Genomic DNA, 22,390 nt, shown 5'->3' with positions numbered 1-22,390 from the left:
AAGTTAAACTGCACAGCCTTGGCCGGACTCCATTAAGCACGGCTGATAGTTGGATGTTTGGACAAAGCACGCCCAATCCTATATAATGTGCGCTGGGCATCCCCTGTAACTTCCTTCTTGCAGGCGTTGGTGACACTATTGTAAACTTCTTTGAAGAAATCGCTACAAGAATCCTTCATTACATAGTTATATAAGTAATTTTAATAGTTGTTTAGAAATAATAATTATTCTTATTCTTTGTTTTGACGTATCATAAGTGCAACTTTGTTCGCCTACGTGATAAATAAAGTATTTTTTTATTTTTCATTGCGCAACCTCTGATCCAAGCGCGATAGTCATACGTCGCAAGTTTTAACAAATAGCTGCGGCGTATGCGCAGTTACACCAGGAGTATATACGGCCCTTACTAGCGGTCTCAGAAGAAGGAATTTAATTTTCGATTTCTAACCTGATCTCGCCAATTGCTAAATAATATTTTTCCTCGATACAGCACTGTCGCCAAGGGATGGATGCGAAATATTCTCGGATATCATCCCAATCCGCTGAAGAGTAATGCTTAACACTTCGCTTGACCTATACAGGACATGGAAGTGCAGCGAACGGTACTGACATCCTAACCAGTCAGTGATATTCCCCGAGGCAATTCTTGTGCGGTCGGTCTCCACACCGAATGCACGCCCATGCATGGGGGACATTTGTCGCAGGCCTAGACACACAGAAAGTGTGTCTATACCCCTTTGGTGCAACTACACATGGGGGTCTAATAGGGACTCGTTGAACATTTCCCCTCCTCTTCTCTCCGCCCATACTATTACTTTCTCTTTCTTCCCTCTTCTTTCCCCCCCTATTTCTCCTCTTCCTCTCTTCCTTCAGGGCACTGCAGTCGTTAAGCCGGGGGGTTCCAAGTATCCCGTTCGCTCGTCCCTCAGGTGGACCGTGGGGTCTGTAACTAAAAAACCAGGCAGTGATCAGAACTGCCTTGAAGGGCACTAACGGTTAATCATTACCCAGCCGGGTGTTTCGTCAGCAATACAAAATGTAGTCTAATTGTTGTGGGTACAAATTTATTTTAAATTAGTCACGTAAGTCTTTTAGAAGATGTAATACTTACCGACAATGACAAGATTAGTTTATTGGCAACCTTCATACATTTTCCAAAAATATCTGGTGCAAAAAGTAATAATTCTAAATATTATAAAACAAATAACATTTTCAAACAAATATTGTTACTCGTCACTGGACTAGCAGAAATGTAAAGGGCTGTAGACTGAGAGGTCCTAGATTCAAATTCAAGGTCGAGCCACACTTCACGTGGGATTTTCTAACACGGTGTGTCCATTAAACTCTTAAATCAATCCAATTAAATCTCTTAAGACCTCTTAGAGTGAGATAACGGTAGGCGAAAAATGAGTAATTAAACAGTTGTAATACTTACTTACTATGATATTAAAAATGCATGAAGGTATATAACATTCTATTCCTTGACGAGAAGCATATTTCCCGAGAGGCATCGCAAGCAATAACTAGTCATAATAAAAGTAACAACAGTTTGGAACATTAACTGTTCCAAAAATATGCCAAACTTTTCTTTCATAAATACTTTTTAGTAAATAATTAAATGCATTGTTAGCACATAATGAAAATTATTGAACAACATTTGTTCTAAAGCATGATTTGAAAAAAAAGTTAGAATTCGATAACTAAATACAAAAAAATTATAACTGGATTAATTTGAAAAATTTGGTTGACAGCTCTCAAATCTGCTTTATGACGGCTGTAAAAACTACATGTTATCAAAATAAATTCAGTATAATTAATTTGGCAGGCAAATATTCTAAATTATAGAATGATTCCAATTGCAAAATGTAATAAATTGAAGTTTTCGCTTCTTCAAGAATTTCATTCATATCCAAATTTTGAAACCATTTGTCGGCCGTCACAATTAGGCTGTTTGACGGCATGCAGAGGTACTCTACTCTCGACCCAATCTGAAAGAAAATACCGAAAGGATATGCCTACCAGTTTACGGTTATAAAACTGTTAAAATTACATTTAAAAGGTTTCACCGAATATACCTACAAAGTACAGGTATCACATTAATATATTTTCACCCGTACAATAATTACGCTAATATGTAGGCACAAGCAGACTTCACAATTACAAAATAGTACCCATGTGCTAGCATAAATTTGAAAATGTAAGATTTATAAAAATAAATAACACTCACTACTTATAAATATTTAGATTCTGATGTCATATTTATGAAGTGGGCGGCCGTCTTTGTCAGGCTATCTCCATTCTCCGTCTAAGTCCCGTTTTGCCCACCTACATAAGAGGCGGTAGTGGTATGTCCATTTTAAAATAATGTATAAATATAGCCAGCATTACTCATAATATACAAGTTGCTACCTATTAATTATAATATGGAATTACTTATACGTACATATTTTTATTGTTTCGTATCTAGAACATTATTTTTAGGTATTGCCTTTTTTGCCTCTACTTTTAGCGCAGCATGTAAAAGACATGAAATTAGTTAAAAAACACTCGAGCAATTAGTCGTAAAAGTTTCTGTTCCATAAATTGCCTATATATTTTCTACCTAATTTCTGCTGGCTGCGCATCATTTCCAACAACAACTGTTCATCGGGAAACTGAATCATTAGAATTCCAATGATTGTTCAGCACTGCTCATAAACATCCACGCTGCTAGTGGTGCCTACACTTACCTACGTCTTGTCTGGCAATCTATCTATCTACGACACAACTTACCTCTTATATTTGATATATTTTTATTACAATGTAGCTTTTCCTCGTGGCTCCCCCGACCCTCTATATATTTCCCCAGGATAAAAAAATAGCCTATAACCTTCCCAGGGTCTTAATTACCTCCATACCAAATTTCATAAAAATCCGTTCAGTAGATTTTGAGGAAATCGATAACGTACAGACAGACAGAAAAGGGGACTTTGTTTTGTATGTATTGTGTAAGTACATTTATGAATATCTACTTACTGAGTACACACCTTATCAACGAATTTAAGTAGGTAATTATAATGTGTATTAGGCAGAAACCTCATAGCATATTAAAATAATACGTAATAGATAATGTATTGTACGTGTTGGTAGGTACGCATTATAAGCAATATTAAATAAAGTTACGTGATATAAGACTGACATAAACACAGTAAGCTATACAGGTCGGTGGTCATTGAGGTCAACAAACTAGCTTGAAGGCAAATGGGCTAGTACCTACTAACCCACATACCTATTTACACACACTTGCATGTAAATGTAAATCAATTATTATACTAAGTATAGTAAATCAAGCAGATACGTATATAGGTAAATATACCTCTAGGCCAGCTATATCTAGATACCTACTTAACCTGCGGCCTGCGAAACACTTCTGAAAGGCCCACCCGAATTAACAAATTTCACTGAAACTAGACTTTTCACTCACTTGACCATTTGAGTCAGGTGCTAACTCACTCACTTGATCACTTGAGTCATGTGCTAACATTGCTAAGCCCATTATGAAAATGAAGTTATTGTTATTTTATTAAAATAAATGCTAACGTTAAATTTTAATTACGTTTAGAAATTTGTGTTTAATGAATTAACGTTGAGGTTCGAAGCTTGTACTATCATAGTCCAGAAATAACGTTTTTTAGTAGTGGTATGAAAAACATCGAGTACGTCTGCTTTAGGATCTACCATATTTTATAACACATATTCTAAAAGGTAGAGCTTTAGGGCAACACTCATCCTGTGATAGGTATTGAAATAGTAACAAAGTATTATATTTTATGAATCTGTAAAATTATTTAAGGGGTTTTAAATCAAACGATTCGAAGATATACTTAAATCACTATAAATAGGTACAAGCCAACCTACAAGCCAACCAGATTATAGGGCAATTAAACTGTATAGAAAATAAGCTGAATTTTTATCTAAAACTTCATTCAGGTACCAAAAACTTCTTCCGTTAACATAAAAAGGCTCAAAGAAAAAGCTATACTTATTTGAAATGTTTAACTCTCGTAGCGAGAATAAGCTACACGACATTACCGAGAGTTTTGCATAAAAATATTTCAGCAGTGGCTATTTTAAGCCACTCGGCGCGAAATAGCGCCGCCGGTGTAATAAGCGACACCTCTACTCGCTTTGAAGAAAACTTTTTGAAATTTATTTCACAACAGAAAATATTTCTTACCACTACCGAAGACATTTTCCGTATCTACTTATTTACAATAGTTTATAGTTGATATATCTTAAATACAGGTATTAGGTAGGTACTTACCTACGTAACTACTAAAATAGTAACTGGCAAACAAAATAAGATGATACTTACTACGTAAAGCAGAAAATATCAATTGGTATTCATTTTGACGTTGTATGATTTATCTCCATCTATTATTAAATAAGACTTGCCGTTTATAAATAAATTGTACCAATTACCTACTAAATGAGTAAAAATTCAGAGTAGCTTCCAATGGATGTAGCGTCATAATGAACATAGATTCGTAAAAATACTATGTTCCCGTGGTCAACGTGTGGAACGACTCATTCTGCTGATAAAACACAATGCCACTGAATTATTGCTTTAAAACTTCGCTAACATCTATACAGATAATTAAGGAAATATTCGTTTTCATATTGGCGACTAATACTAGGATTTATATTCAGACGGCAGAGAGTGCTATTTTTAAAAGTCGAATGAGATGTAATATTTATAGAAGTAGACAAATATAAACTACGTAAGTACCATTTGATAAATATAGAATGCGTGACGTATTCTGTTTACCTGTTGCATCTAACGGAAAAGAATATCTAGATACCTACATATTAGCCATATAACACAGCATAAAAATCACGCTTTCTTAGTACTAAGTATATTTTCACCAGTCGTAAGTAGAGCCACACTTAGCGATTTGATATGTATGAATGGGCCCGCTCGACCGGGCACCACAATGCCATAAAAATACAAAGTATAGTTGTTTATATTCCAAATATTAAAATAAATGAGAGTACAATAATTATATAAACAATCCGTAAGTAAACCTGTCCTTCGAATAAAATGCTCGTTATTTCAAATAGACGGATTCGCCCGCGTTCACGGAATAGGGCCCTGTGACTATATTACATAATACTTATGGTTTCTTAGAATTTTAATGTCTTCCTCAATAAAAATATTAGCTTTGGTCGTCGCGAACCGCTCAGAAGACTTCTTTCCCCTGTTCCTTCATACATAGTTTCCGAGTAGTTCGATTCGTAAACTCTGACCAGTTTCATACTTGTAAGATCACCAAAAGTTTTCAAGACATTTTCCGTATTATTATATTATACTAGTGGTCAAGGGCGTCGCCAAGGGGGAGCAGAGGGACAGCTGCCCCCTCCCTCCCCTAGATTCTAAAAAAGTTGCCAAATGTAATCAAAGACCGAAGTCTTCGGACTTGACTTGCTTGATCTATCATTCCTGTACGTCGAAACTCGAATGAATTCACAAATCCATTCTTAATGTTCCGTACGCTCAATTACGCTCTGCTTTATGTTAAAGCGAGAGAGGGGGAGTGTGGGAGGAACATGTGCTCTTGACTTAACCTACAATTCATACTTTTCTTATTCCCCATATCAACCCCCCCCCCTTCCTCCCTCCCACCTAGGCCATCGGCTGGCGACGCTCTTGCTAGTGGTCGAAATTCGACGGTTGAATGTTATGAACCTATACACAAACTTAATTTTACTGCTTTTCTCTATATAAACTTTAATCTGCCAAAACTTATACTGCTACGGTTGCACAATGTGCTTGAGAAAGGGTGAAAGATTTTTCATTACGTATTTTTATATGAAATATGTAGCAATAACAGGAAATAAAAATCAAATATTGTTAATAATAATATAATATGTAAGACCATATTTATTTGGAAGACATCGTGTTGGTTTAATTGAGTTTTAATCTAATCTAATATCTACTATAATATTTAACTGCACGTAGGGTTTGCATTATATACAATAGATATATCTTTGGCAATAAGAATAATTTTGAATATAATTTCATATCCATAATTATACAATACTAAAATACAATTATTGTAAGTTTATATCGTAATTTGATGCATTTGATAACTAAATGCTAAATATTTACCACACATGTAACAATAATATCCTTGTCATGGGGTAGGAATGTTTTTGTGCTAGTCACATCTAATTATAATATTATTATTGTGGTTTACAGCTCCTTCAAGGTTTTTCTCAGTGCATCTAAATAAATTTCCGCGTGTTTCGGTTGGAAGATCAAGGCTGGTCTAAGTCGAATAGCCTTTTCTCCACAGGTTCCTCCCAAAATACCTGTAAAAGAACATAGAGCAATCAGACTCCCATACAAAAAATTAAAGACCCTATCGCCTTCCGATGCAATCGCAGCGTGTGCGAGTTTTAGACTAGGAGGATAGATTGCCAGATAGGACAATTTGTCTGGGTTCTCCAGTAAGGGTTCCGGGTTCGGTTGCTACAGAACACATAGTCAAACAAACAACCGGTCGTAAAAGCTAAACCATGTAATTTCTGTAACGAGCTTCGAAAACGTGTAACGCTGACCTATATTAGTGAAATATGTCGTGGACCTCTAAGGAATCTGTTAAAACTTCAAAAGTTAGCGAGTTATTTAAAAAATGCTCAGTAATGGACATGATTGATGTTGCTATATAGGACACGGTAAGTAAACGTTAATTTTAAGAATATAATACTGAATATAATTATGTAGAGACTTTCCCGCCATCACACCCGCTACTGCAACTCCTGTAAGCCAGGATCAGCAGCAGCAGCAGCAGCGGCACGCACTTTATGACATCGTGAAGCTCGGCGAGTCTCGGGGAAAACTAATATGTCATTATCCCGGAAAGAAATTAATCAAATAGAAAGATGGGGAGGAGTTGGAAATATTAATTGTCCACTTATCCCTATTGTCCCTCCATAGCAAAGCGGGACACAAAATTATGAACTTAAGAGGCGTTTTAACCTCAAGGTTAGGGACGTTATAACTAGATAAGCTAGTTATAAAGCACTAAGGATAAAATTAAAACAAAGGGTCCTATCACATGAGCTGTTATATTTGATTACAATATTTAATTATATAGTACGCACCGTTTTTCTTTAAGTTATTGTTTATTTTATCTCTAACTTCGGCTGTGTTCGCATTGTACGCCAAGAAGGTGCCACGGCCGCGCACGCTGTTTATGATACTAGAGAACTCGTTTTCCAGTTGGTGCAGCCCGCCTTTGAGTATTTTTCCAGTTTCGTTAACGCGAGCAAGTAAATTTTCTTGCTTAATAACTTTTAATACTCGCTCCAGTAAGATGAGCTTGCCAGGGTCACCCATCCATGTGTTGAAGATGCGATAAGGTTGCGGAGCCCTGAAATAAAACAAAAAAATATATATTTACATAGTAAAAACAGAATTGTAACAACTAGTTGGTTGACATTGCTCCAAGGGAGATCACAGCCAAATTGCCCCGAGCTGAAACTTAGCCGAGGAGTGACCCGCCAGGGAGTCCAAGTGCAGGTTTGAAGAACGTGGCAGCAGTGCAACCTATCATTAGAAGCTGACGAGTCACGAAGGTTTCGGCTTGTTTCTACGCCAGATCATGAAATGAGTGCGCCGTGGGCTACCATTGTACAATGTAAAATATCCACGAGGACTCAGTGCAACACACTCGAAAATATCCAGCCTGAGACCTACAACGCACCACTCTTAGAGCAGTGGTCTCCTTCTGTAAGTAGTCATCTCGCAAAAGGAGAGTGCTGAGCGGGATTGTGAACATACCAATCCCGTCCACAGACGCATAGGAGATATAGGAGGTGCCGGGTTGACGAATGACCGGCGCCTCGTGCCCTGTGCATTTAAGGCATCTTGAGAATTCTACTATGATAGTCCCGCCTATTGTAAGATGGTAGTAAATGGATTTTGAGGAGGTAACTGAGTAAGACATGGACCCTCGGCCCAATGGGGGTAAGGACAATTCAACGGTTCTGGAGGAAATGGCGCTAAAATGCAATATTTTTTATGCTCGAAAAATAGCCTTGCATGCGAGAAACAAAATATATTGCCGAAAATATATTTATAGGTATTTAACCGTTCGGCTTAATAGTACAGGATTCCTGGTACACTTTTCAAAATGTACAAATGGAGAACTGGAATAACGTACCACGCAATTTGTAGGACAATGTGGATAGTAAACTATGCAAATGTTAGCTAACCAATAAAAAAAAATTGCTGGTTAGTAATTATTTTTCATGACCTTGTTTATGATACATGTTGGAGAGAGGGGACTCCCTAACCAAACCTTATATTTTGTAGGACAAATATTTTTTCACGTTATTTAGATAATTATCTCGATAATAAACAAAGAAAAATTTAATGATTTCATAAGTTTACGCGAATGTTAGACATTTAAATTAAACTATTTTACGAATTTTATCGCGGTTTTAATATTTTACTTTCAGCGAAATCGAAATCTGCAGTCGCTGAACACTCTGAAGGACGCTCCAACCATTATCTGCGACTAGACAAGCCACAAATCCTTGCCAAAGAACACCGATTCCCTCCTAGGATGATACTCGAGGCCATTGAAATTAAAAAACATCCTAATTTCAATAGGGAAGATGGTTAGAAGCTTGCACAAGCCTCGGATCCAGTTCTACATTTAATTAAATCGGAACCCAAAAGACCGGCTGCCAGACTTCAAGACACTGTGAGCTCATTCTGCGTAGATCGGACCACCAACAGCTAAACAATTTTAAAAAGTTATATATTTAGAAAATGTAGGTATATATTATAAATCTGACTTTGCGGATGAACAACACCTCAGTCCCCGCTGTGACCATGAAGGCTGCAAAGTCTTCGAAACGTCGGGAGAAAATTAAAATATTAAAACCGCGATAAAATTCGTAAAATAGTTTAATTTAAAAGAACAAATTCTTATAAAAAATTTAAAATTCGTCAAATCAGCATATTTTATCCTTGCTACCCCTATTAAGCTACCATTTACCAACATTACTGTAAGGAAAAACTTGGGCGTATAGTCAAAAGGAAGCTACTCACGAAAAATCAGCTTGATAGTAATAAACGATGAAAAGTGTACCAGGGATCCTGTACTATAACTAACGCGGTAAGTACTTACATTAAGGCGATACCTCAAGGCCTTGAGGTATCGCCTTAAATACCTGTATGAGATTATAATATTTTTAAATATATTCCTTTAACAAAGATTATCAAATTTGGAATATATAATTTATGTTCTAGAATCAATTTTATTATCTTTACATATTATACTACTAATGATTATATTATTATGTTTGTACGTAAACAAGTTTTGGGTAGCACGTCACTATGTGAGGCTACATCGGTATCACTCCCAGCTGATATCATTGGTTGCCATGAGTGTCACTAGAATAAAGTGCGACATGTGTAGAAAAGTATTATTAAGCCGCAGCGAACATTAAAGAATCGGGTGTGTCGTGTCACGTATGCATCATCGTGCGCATTGTTTATAAACGAAGTATACGTCATTTCGCGTGTTAAACGAAATGAAGATGCGTCAGTATGCAAAATATCAAGTATAACGCGAAAAAAACTGTTTTTTATGTCCATCTAGCACTCATGCTACAGATAGATATTATATCCCTATTATATTTAACACGATCAACCTCAATGACCATCGACTTAACCGCCATATATTTTTCCCAATAACTCAAACAATACTCTAGTTTACTTATATATAAACATATACTAATTATTTTGTACACTTACTTGAATTCAGGAGCAAAATAAAAGCCGCCGGTTAACATTTTCTTGCTGAAGGTAACTATGTCTGGCGCTACAGGCAGATCAAAGTGTTCAAAACACCACATTTTACCTGTTGCCCCACAACCTGTCTGCACTTCATCAATAATAAGTGCTACTCCTTTCTGTAAAGTAACGATATAGGTATATATTACAAATTAAATAATAAAAGAAGATATTTGCTCAAAGAAATTAAAGCCGAAAGGAAATCACGTGGTCAGTTTGCTCAAAAGGTCGTTTATGAACCATATACAACCATTATTCTATTTACCAAAATGAATTAACTTTACCTTATAGGTGCCTCTACTACATGCTTGTATAGGTGTGTAAGTATGCAGTTGATTATAAAAGTATTGTTACGATCCGTGTATTATAACAGGTATATCACAAAAAATACTCACCTCTTTACTAATCTTTTGCAGTTCCTTAAAGAACTCCGGAGAAGCCTCATAATCACCACCCTCGGATTGAATCGGCTCTACAATTATTCCAGCGACAGGAATGTCTTTTTTGTTATACTTTTCAATTACATCGGCGACTTGCTCAAGGCACCTGAGATTGAAATAACATTATTATATAATTTAACATTTGTTATAGTGTATTACAAATACAATTACATTATTACAGAAAAAAATCAAAAACTAAATTTTAGATTTGCGCACTTTACATCCACAGCGTATATAGATTAGTTCAAGGTGACAGATAACTAGAGAACAGCATTGTTACATATTGGATACAAAAAAGCAAAACAATGTCTAAAAAGCAGCGAGATATGAGGATAGTTGTACTGATAACACACACACGCACACAAGTTCCCTGCTAAAGGTCAAGCTTTAACTTCTATCAAAATAAAACTCAACTGAACATTCCAATAGTTGATCAAAACATTTAATCAAGAAACAATTGAGTCTGAAAAAAAAAGAATTAAAAAATGTTAAAAGAAAGAAATAGAATAGTATCAAACAATGCCAATGACAAGAGTAAGTTTAATCAACCGAATACCTTTTGTCTTCCTGTTCGTTTTCTCTTTTGAATTGCTCAAGAGGATATTTGTATCTAGGGAATGGTGCAACGGGCCAGTCAAATGCGGGACAATCCACCTTGTGAATGGCTTTCGACCTTGTTGTGGAAAGTGTCCCAAATGTGCGTCCATGAAAACTGCCCTGTTATAATAGAAATATTGTAACTATAGCGATCCTTACGCCATCTGTACGACGCTGGCGCCATCGATTTCAAAATTCAAATGAAAAAGTTTAATGATTTCTCACGGGAGCAAATTACCGAGATAAAAAGTAGCCTATGTGTTAATTCAAGGCAGCCAAATCCATTAAGCAGTTTCTGAGTTTACTTCTAACATACGTATAATCTTTACATACTTAAAAATCATTGTTTGTTGTTGCTAGGTAAGAAATATATCTTAGACTAGCTTTTGCCCGCGGCTCCGCCCGCGTTATAAAGTTTTTCAGGCTAAAGTTTTCCGTTATAAAAGTAGTAGTTTCCCGAGAGCCTCTCAAACTGTCTCCATACCAAATTTCATCTTAATACGTTGGGTAGTTTTTGAGTTTAACACGTTCAGGCAGACAGATGCAGCGGGGGACTTTGTTTTATAATATATTTTTTAGAACTTTTTAAGAGGAATAATCCCGTCATACATCATTGTTGCATAACTTTAATCGTTTACGCAGCGCACGCAACGGAAGCTCTCAAAACTAATAATTTTTCCCCGTTTTTGCAACATGTTTCATTACTGCTCCGCTCCGATTGGTCATAGCGTGATGATATATAGCCTATAGCACTCCAGGAACAAAGGGCTATCCAACACAAAAAGATTTTTTCAGTTCAAACACGGTAGTTCCTGAGATTAGCCATTACTGCTCCGCTCCTATTGGTCATAGAGTGATGATATATACCCCATAGTACTCCACGAACAAAGAACTATCCCACACAAAAATATTTATTCAGTTTGAACCGGTAGTTCCTGAGATTAGCCATTACTGCTCCGCTCCTATTGGTCATAGCGTGATGACATATAGCCTATAGTACTACACTAATAAAGAGCTATCCAACACAAAAAGAATTTTTCAGTTCGAACCGGTAGTTCCTGAGATTAGTCATTACTGCTCCGCTTCTATTGGTCATAGCGTGATGATATATAGCCTATAGCACTACACTTATAAAGAGCTATCCAACACAAAAATAATTTTTCAGTTCGAACCGGTAGTTCCTGAGATTAGTCATTACTGCTCCGCTCCTATTGGTCATAGCGTGATGATATATAGCCTATAGCACTCCACGAACAAAGGGCTATCCAACACAAAAGAATTTTTCAGTTCGAACCGGTAGTTCCTGAGATTAGTCATTACTGCTCCGCTCCTATTGGTCATAGCGTGATGATATATAGCCTATAGCACTCCACGAACAAAGGGCTATCCAACACAAAAATAATTTTTCAGTTTGGACCGGTAGTTCCTGAGATTAGCCATTACTGCCCCGCTCCTATTGGGTATAGCGTGATGATATATAGCCTATAGCACTCCACGAACAAAGGGCTATCCAACGCAAAAAGAATTTTTCAATTTGGACTGGTAGTTCCTGATGAGATTAGCGCGTTCAAACAAACAAACAAACAAACTCTTCAGCTTTATATAATAGTTATAGCCTATAGCACTACACTAATAAAGAGCTATCCAACACAAAAAGAATTTTTCAGTTCGAACCGGTAGTTCCTGAGATTAGTCATTACTGCTCCGCTCCTATTGGTCATAGCGTGATGATATATAGCCTATAGCACTCCACGAACAAAGGGCTATCCAACACAAAAAGAATTTTTCCGTTTGGACCGGTAGTTCCTGAGATTAGCCATTACTACCCCGCTCCTATTGGGTATAGCGTGATGATATATAGCCTATAGCACTCCACGAACAAAGGGCTATCCAACGCAAAAAGAATTTTTCAATTTGGACTGGTAATTCCTGATGAGATTAGCGCGTTCAAACAAACAAACAAACTCTTCAGCTTTATATAATAATTATAGCCTATAGCACTACACTAATAAAGAGCTATCCAACACAAAAAGAATTTTTCAGTTCGAACCGGTAGTTCCTGAGATTAGTCATTACTGCTCCGCTCCTATTGGTCATAGCGTAATGATATATAGCCTATAGCACTCCACGAACAAAGGGCTATCCACCACAAAAATAATTTTTCAGTTTGGACCGGTAGTTCCTGAGATTAGCCATTACTGCCCCGCTCCTATTGGGTATAGCGTGATGATATATAGCCTATAGCACTCCACGAACAAAGGGCTATCCAACGCAAAAAGAATTTTTCAATTTGGACTGGTAGTTCCTGAGATTAGCGCGTTCAAACAAACAAACAAACTCTTCAGCTTTATATAATAGTATAGATATATTTCATATTTAGACCTGAATAGTTTAGATTCTTCTGTCTTTTTTATTACTATTGCGTGTGTTATTTTTATTTTATGGTACAATATTTTAATTTTGTCAGTGATTCGTTCTTGTAATAGCAAAAATTAAATGAGCGTATGTAAACATTTTCAGTTGTTCTACTATAATATTTGTTTTTTTGCATACCTTAAAAGGTAATATTGTCACATATACACCGTGATGTAATAGGAGGCGAACCTTTTGTATATAGAACAAAAATTCTAGCCTTCGGGCTGATATCGATTAGAATGACGCAATATCACTTTGCTTTGCTCGACCCAGGAACCCAGGTACCCGTGACCTCAGTACTGCAGACGTACCGTACTAGAACTACGACACTGAGGCACTCAATCAATCATAATCTATCTATACTTATATCTATACTTATAATAAATCTGTAGAGAGGTCAATTCTGTACATGAAATATATTTCCAAAATAACTATCAGGGGGTGATTAGGGATCGATACTGATGCCAAAAATGCAATTAGTAAAATTTTTGTCTGTCTGTCTGTATAACCGTTATAGAAACAAAAACTACTCGACGGATTTTAACGAAACTTGGTACAATTATTTGTCATACTCCTGTGCTGGTTATAGTATACTTTTCATCACGCTACAATTAATAGGAGCAGAGCAGTGAAGGGAAATGTTGGGAAAACGGGAGAAGGTACTCAATTTTTAAGCTTCCGTCGCGTGTGCAACCTTAATGGTTAAAGCTACACAGAAATCATGTATGACGGAAATGTTCTCCTTAAAATTATGTAAAAAATATTCCACGACAGCATATGGCTATCTTTTATGGTTGACTCAAAATAACACGTGAAACTCCCGATAGCTTAGCAGTTCGAAGCTTTCTCATTATATTTGTCTACTCTTACGTTTTTAACACTCTCAGTCATCCCTAATTAAAAAAGTTAACATAATTAAATATTCCATAAAAAAGAATCATAGAAATCGGTATAGAAACACCAAAGTTATACATGAAATACGCTAATAATAAGCCATCATGCGTGAATACTGAATCATGCTATAAGGATTATTTTTGTATATATATAAGGTCGCGAACGCACAGGCAGGCGGCTTGCTTAGCACCTAGAGGCTAGCGAATCACCTAGCGAGTAGCTTCGTAAAACGAACATTCTCGAACGTTCGCGACCGGCTCCATTTTTGAAGGCCGAAATCCACGCGGGCGAAGCTGCGGGCGGAAGCTAGTTAATAATAAAGTCAGTCACTATTTTTTTTCGTTTTTAAATATTTTCGTTACATTGGGTGGGTATTTAAGGTTTGAACGTATTGTTATAGCATAGTAACGGATAGGACAATCTTTTTTCATTTGAAATAGTCAGATGCTTACGCATTACTCGAACATACTATCTCCAGTGAATGGACGCGATCTCTGTGCGATGAAACAAATTGAACTGAGGGGTGAAGCTTCATTTCACGAATGCCACAACAAAATGACAAAATAACAGTAATTTTAAATACACAATAGATAGGTATTGGTTGTATACGCCACAATCAATGTAGTCATTTACCTCGAAAGATAACATCGACAACCTAGGCGAGCCTGGCGTCTGATTCAACATGCATGTTTGTAACTCTTCAGGTGTGAAGTCAATTTTTCCCCCGCGCTGCTTCGTACGATACCAAATAAAAACTGCTTTATAAGCGTTTTCGTTGGAACAAGAGCCACACATCATAGTTGCAACATTTTTCAGACCCATAGGCGCAATAGATAATAATACGCTTTTCAACTTTTCAGGCCAGTCAGCTGCAGGAAACACCCCTAATGCAGGACGATTTACTAAGGATCTCTGAAACAACAGGACACAATTAAACTTGTATAATGTGTATTCACAACACATAAATAGAGGAAGTGTTTATTCATTATGAGTATCCATGTGTACTTACAAGATTATGTGGGTCATCAAAAGCACTTAACAATTCCTGGTGGTTATATCCAAGTGGCAATGAAGAAATTTGTGTAAAAGCGTCCAAAAATGCATTACCATCTGCGTCTACAAAATAATTGCCAATGCTATTGTCATAATCTGCAAATAGTTGTACAGCGCCTGCTTGCTAAAATAAATCAAGAAACATACTTAACACACATTTTAAAAATCTTTACTAAACAAAAATACTCAATAATTTTGTTATTAATGTTATCATTCCTAAAATTATGTACCCACGCCACAAAACTAATGTTTAAAAAATCATGAGAAATTTGTTTTTTTAACATTTTATTTTCGAAGTTGCTACATAATATTATATCCTAGTCAGTTAATTGTTCTATGCATTATTTAAATAACAAGTATTTATAGATATTCTGACACGCTTTTTATGACCATTACTAAAGTAGTAAGACGATTATCTTGACCATAGATGTAGTATGACCGTCATATTTACCCCAGATTTAGGTATTGAGAACGCTGTATATAATGAAGAATATGAAAAATGTACTAAAGAGATAATATCTATATACTTACATGGAGAGCGTTTAACTCCTTGAGCAATTGCTGCGATTTGGGTCCTGGTACTGGAGTCTTTAAAATAGGTTGCGGAGGCTCTTGTTGTGAGAATGTTGCCAAGGTTCTTAAACCTGTAAAAACATTAACTTTCTGTTATAATTTCATCTAACGGCTTTGTTGACATTATTTCCATCTACTGGAGCGCGTAATTAGACGACTTTCGACAGGTTTGAATAAAAAATACTGGAGATTTTTTGCTTTATAATACAATATAGCTCGAAAATGAATTAAAACAGAAAATACTCGATTAAAATTAGACAATTCTTGCATAGCGATAGTTTGAATCTTTCAGGGAATAGTGAAATACAGGTATTCTGTTTGTTAGCAACCTAAAAATAACTTATCTATCAGGATCACTCATGCGAAGGACGTAGGAAAAAGATGGGATCGCAGAAAACGTTGTCAGAAAACATAAATTATTTGTATAGCAAGTTATAGATAAGTATACTTATTTATACGACGTAACATCTCCTACGGTCGTACGCACCTTAAGTGGATAAAAAGTAGGTCTACGTGTTTATATGGAAAATCAAAAATATGTTTTTTGTGGTTTAAAATGAGAGTAACGCCGTAGAAATTTATAATTGGAAATACTCCCACTCATGATAAGCTATAAAATTAAAAGCGTTATTTGTAGTGGCGCAGTTATAGCTAACTTGTATTGAATTTATGGTAAGACTACTGTGTTGAGATCCCAAATTCGATCCTCAGATCGGATAATATGACGGTTGAATTCTATGATAAAAAAGACTTTTTTACCGTGGTGGTATTCTCCAAACGCCTCATTCCACAGGGCGGGGACACGAATTACCCTAATGGATGTCGAATTCAGAAAGACTGTCGGTTGTAAAACCTAAATTAATATTTTTTTTTATTCCTGTTTGTCTTTTAATTCCGATAAGTGTTTAATATTCTATTTATAACCACAAATAAATAAACCCAACAGTTTACCATTGATTACTCTAAAAATATTTATTAGACCTTCACGCCATTGAATGTTACCTATATTGTTGTGAATGGTGACTTGGTCTTATGCATATCTTTATAGTCATTTATTGATTTGACCTTCAATTAACAACAGTGTACTTAACAAATATGAGTGCCCGACTTTACTGTCTACGTTTATATTATCAAAAACTCGTATGTTGTCGCGTGTATCTATTAGAAAATTGATAAGAAATGAATGAAAGGATACCTTTCATTCATTTCTTATCACAAGTTCTTATAGTGCCGTTGGGCACTGAGAAACAGGCTTGTTATTACAGCTTTACTTCGGCCTTAGATAAAAAACGTTTATGAATAAGGGGGTAAGTGTATAAATAGTCAAATTAATAATGTGTACAAAATCATCCAACAACGACTAATATTTTAAAACAATATAGATAATACTATCATCAAAAATTAATCAAGGCCATAATTACGCTTGCTAATTATTAGTGATACTAGGAACGCCCATTTTCGCCGGTTTTTCATAAGAATAACCAATAATAACTGAAATACAAATAAGACTAACTTTCTGAAAATTGACATTTTGCGTAATTACTCCCTTGAGGATTTTTACTTTAGGTGAACACTCTGTTAAATAAAGAAACATTCTCACGTACGAATTGGTTGTCATCAGGCAGGTCACGCTAAAAATATTTTATAATACTGGAAAATTATAGTTCAACATTAATTTATAATAACCCGCATTCAAGAAGGCACGGCAAAATAATCGACCATCGAACGCCCCCACCTGTGCCCCACGCGTAGCCAAAAATATTTTTCAGAGGTATCCGGGGAAAAACCCGTATTTCGCCCAAAAATCCGGGACTTTTGCTGTGTTTATCCGGCGTCGACAATTTAGGTGTTTAGCGGCGTAAAGGTTGACGCCGCTGTAGAGGAACAGATGATTACGTTCCTCTATGGAAGGGAAAGATTTCCAGTCAGGCAGATGTTGCGCCTGACCGGCCGCACGATGGTCCGGCTGTAGCGCAGTTGTGCCGTGACGTTGGAGCCGAAGTCCGTGCAGGAGTGCCGAAGGTACCAGGCTTGCATTGGCAGTATGCATGTGGTAACCTTAATGGCTGGACAGTGCTGGCTGGCTGTGCGAAGTGTTGACTGGCTGGATGGAAAGGAAGTGATGGATGGCGAGGTGATGTGAAGCGACGGTGGTGCAGATACGGCTGGTCTCGTTGATGACGGTGCGATGATGTTCAGCGTCAGGGGTCATCACTGTAGCGGCGTAAAGGTTGACGCCACTGTAGAGGAACAGATCGTTGCGTTCCTCTATAGAGGGGAAGATTTCCAGTCAGGCAGATGTTGCGCCTGACCGGCCGCGGCCCCTCCGACGGTTCCTATTCGGAGATGGTATATATGCAACGCGTCGCTCAAATTGTGCAAGCGTGATTCAAGATCGACGTCGCCATCTATCGTGATTGCTGTGTGATATCACTGTAGTTGCGTCACTGCATCGATCTTCTTGCAGTTCCGGCGATGTTGACAAGATGGCGGTGTATGCATCGATTGTACCGCCACAGGTGATAGCATCCCTAGTCTCAGGCGAGGAGAATTAGGCAACCGCCTAGGATCGCGCGCTATGGGGGGATCTCACCCAATGTATAGCTGAGAGCTGCTCTTTATAGGTCACCGCCTTATTAAGTCAACAAAGCATTTAACAAAATTGTTGAAATTGCACGAATTGACCCCACGCTGGCTATGGCTGCCACTGACGCTAATACAACAACAAAAACAATATCCAAAGACCCTATAACTTCAGCATCCTGTCATATCCTGAATTAGCGTGTAACTGATTAATTACCGAACGAGCAATGAGGCACAAATACTTAGGATCCGGAATGTGGAGATCCGGCGGAGAATTATTTAGGGCCGGAAGTAATTACAATGGAGACCACGTCTTACCGAGCACAGTAAAGGCCAACCCTGTTGGACCGATGACATACTTATATGCGATTTAGGGAAATGCCTGTATGGTTAAGTCACCGGACCGGACCGTCCATAAACCGTTACAGACTGCAGAGGACAAATACAGGCTGAGATGTGAACGAATACAGTTTAAAGGAAGCATGGATAGAATAATAGCTGCTTTAACGCGTGAAACTACGATATTTATAGCGAAGTGCGACGCCGGGATACTTGTGTTAACTACACTTTACAAACATTGCAGAAGTCCACTTCAAATGCGGTCAAACCATAGGTAACACTACAATAGATAATCTTGCAAGATAAGCTACAATAATGTCGTAACTCGTAATTTCGAGCCTGGAAGATGATGTCTAAATACTGTTAAATATTTGTCTCGAAAAAAAATAAGTAGTAGGTACATAATTATTTTGCTAAATTTCGATATTATGGATATTGCATAAAACTTCCACTTCCGTTTATTTAGTACTTACATAAAAAAAAAATGTAATTTTTACAGTAATGACATTATGTCAGGTGTTTTTAAATATGTTCAAATGTCCATAATAACTCAGATAAATAATTTAGCGTAGTTGTAGCGTAGCCGGATAAGACGGCAGATGGGTTCCTGCTCGGCAAACACGGAATTCAGCACGAACTAGGCTTCCGACGTGCGAGAGGAGCTGCGAGGCGCGGGACGGGCGACAAAGCTCCCTCGTAAACAGTTTCATTTGGAACCACTTCTGGGGTCCCTTAGCCCCGCCCATTCTAATAGATAAATTGGCAAACAGGCAGATCTGCACCAAAATGACCTCTGAACACGCAACATGCAAATGTCAAGAAATTGCAGTAGTTTAAAAATCATAAAAATAATATAATGTAGGATAAAACCAGAATAATAAAATATACTTATATGAATGGTCTAAAATTGCATCTTGCAATACAATTGAAATATGTACCGGTACCTACCTAATCGACTATAAGTGGACACCCTAATTAAAAATTGTAACGTCTTAAGGGTGTATGTAAATTATTGAAATATTTTTTATTCACCTGCTTACATTTACATTGCTAAAGCCACTGTATAAGTGGATTATTGCCGTCCTATAAAAATATTCAAGAGTATTGATTTTTCGATAGCCTATAACTTTATTTCTTACCTATACGCAATGTTTGAGCATTTATCGAGGACGCTCGCGACAACATTGCAGCTGTTCCTTCTTAACAATTTAATTAGATGAATCAATCAATGAATTTAGGTAATCTCAATGTAGGTAATCTTCGTAAAGATTTGACCACTGCACACGAAATAATGTTCCCACTTCGTAGTTTCCACGGAACACTAACTACAGAGTATACTGTAAAAAAGCACCAACTACAAGTCGACGGATTCTATAGAAGTGTTACCAACTCCCAAGTATATTTGGCCCTAGAACTTAAATTGAAATCAGTGTTGGGAAGAGATACTACGTGGAAGAATTGCATACTCATTGATTTATACAAAAACAAGTATGTCACTAGTTTTCAAAAAAATTCTTATGCTATTAATTTCCCTATCTCGCACGAAATCAACAGTTTTAGAGGCATTTTCATTATGAAATTAAACAAATTCCACGTTATAAAAAAATTAAAGGACCTAAGTAAAGATTATTTACAGTACATAATACTTATATTATGTTAAATATTTTTTTCTCTATTATTATATTGCATATTTCGAACAGATAGCTCAACATATTTTTTTCAATAACTAGTCAACTTGTGGTGAAAAGGTTTGGTCTTTACCAATTATTGTTTTTAACATTTATAAAATCTTATTTCACTATCGACACGGTTTTCTTTTAAATTTTCCATGGTGGAATATACGTCAATCTCTTCCAAATTGATCAATTTGGTAACATGGTGTCAAAAATTTGCAACACTATTTTCGCCTCGTATCAGCTGGACATGTATCCATGGCTATGAATAAATTAAAAAACTAGTGTCAGGTGAACAATGAAAAACAATAAGTTGTCATATTTCATATTATTTTTCAGAATTTGTAATTAATTGATTCCTGAGTGTACGTCAATGTTAATTAAATCTGCATTTACCTGTTCTGGTAAAATTCATACTATAAAAATATAAAATGTTTTCCTCCATTAAGAATTTTTTTAAACGGAGGACATCGAAATTAATTGAAAATAATAGAAGTGCACCACCTTCTATACTTTGTGGATTTGTGGGATTGTTTGAGTATATATTATTTTGGAAGAAGATATGGCTATCATTATGTTTCATGTTGATATTAAATATTATTTTATGTGAGTATTCTGTAATATTACACCGTAATCATACGTGCGATTTGCGGCTAAAGTCTATTACGTATTAAGATTAATTATTAGAATATTAGTGGTATCTGAAAATGTGATTATAAAAGTCTCTATTTGTGTTGTAACTATTTTTTAATCGACTTATGTTATTTACTTACGCAAAACACAATAATAATAAAGCTTTTTAATTTTTCAGAATATGTATCCAGCGTCAAATCAAATTATTTGTATTTGTTTTGAGTCTTGCCATCACAATTATGATTATAGATGCATTTGAAAGTTGGTTGAAACACAAACATAGAACTACATTATTAAGGCATATTGGCAGTCATGATGGACAACAATTAAAACAGCAATGTCACAGTTAATAATGGTTTCAAACACAATACACAGACTTTGTCTACCTAAGGGAAACAAACCATACTAAAAGTGAGTAGTACCAGTACCATACTAGAGTATTTTAGGCTTGCACTCCATATTCTAAAATATGTTATTGTTGATAATTATTAGTTGGTTTAGCTTTGCTGTAGCTATAGAAAAGTATTGTAAAGCACTTAAAAACTGAAATGGTTCATTATTCAGTATTTTTATTATATATGAACTATAACTAGAAAATCAAAGTAGACAAATTAAGTATTCAGTCCTAGTTATTAACAAATTGGCTGCAGTGGCAAAACAGTGAAGCATGCACCATTGTGATGCATGCCACATAGAATATGTTGTCTGGCACTGTTGTCCAGCACTATGGTGCAAGTGAGCGAGACAGGCATAGATTTTACAATACCCCTTTGGGTGCTAGCTGCATGCAAATTGTGAACCAAAAAATACAAGCCTTATGTGAGCCACAATAAACATGTTTATTTATAAATTTTACACATCAGCGGCATATGCATTAGCAAAATTACAGGAAATGACAATATTGTTTACATTTCTGATGCACATGCTGTTGAAGGTATGTACAGTGTTCACAAAACATGAATAAATAAATTATTTTGAATGAGCAAACATTGATAAATTATACACAACTAAACTAAAGCTACAGTCTATACAAAATTATAAAAATCCTTTGTTGTTAAAGGTGTCGGATATCCATGTCCATGGATATCCAAAGGAAAAGAGTTATATCCACACCTGTTACTGTTTGGCAGACCTTGAATGGATCTTTTACTTTAATAAACCTCAGAACATATACGAAATTCTTCATATATTTTTGCAATGGAATTGTTAACTTAAATTGAAATCATTTTTATTTATTTTTTTATTTACTGGAGATAGCAGATTTCACCCAAAGGTAACATTCTCTTTATTTTTAAAAGTAGCTAAACTGCTTTTAAACATTTTTGAAAATATGCTTGAAA

The 22,390-nt window shown here is 36.2% G+C and overlaps 1 protein-coding gene across 1 annotated transcript; it reads right to left on the bottom strand.

The window, feature by feature from the left end:
* Positions 1 to 5,887: 5,887 nt before the first annotated feature.
* Positions 5,888 to 20,108, bottom strand: LOC119192171 (4-aminobutyrate aminotransferase, mitochondrial-like). The gene is made up of 9 exons (XM_037446007.1): positions 19,884 to 20,108; positions 15,781 to 15,893; positions 15,206 to 15,373; positions 14,830 to 15,108; positions 10,847 to 11,007; positions 10,246 to 10,396; positions 9,812 to 9,969; positions 7,147 to 7,415; positions 5,888 to 6,351 (listed from the first exon to the last, which is right to left on the bottom strand). Exons 1-9 carry the CDS (start codon positions 19,927 to 19,929, stop codon positions 6,233 to 6,235), a joined length of 1,464 nt encoding a protein of 487 aa, XP_037301904.1. The 5' UTR covers positions 19,930 to 20,108; the 3' UTR covers positions 5,888 to 6,232.
* Between the last annotated feature and the right edge of the window lie 2,282 nt (positions 20,109 to 22,390).

Source organism: Manduca sexta, unplaced genomic scaffold (genome assembly GCF_014839805.1).
Source record: "Manduca sexta isolate Smith_Timp_Sample1 unplaced genomic scaffold, JHU_Msex_v1.0 HiC_scaffold_2431, whole genome shotgun sequence".
Lineage (NCBI taxonomy): Eukaryota > Metazoa > Arthropoda > Insecta > Lepidoptera > Sphingidae > Manduca > Manduca sexta.
The sequence above is the reverse complement of the archived record's forward strand: the minus strand, read 5'-3'. Positions and strand labels throughout refer to the sequence as shown.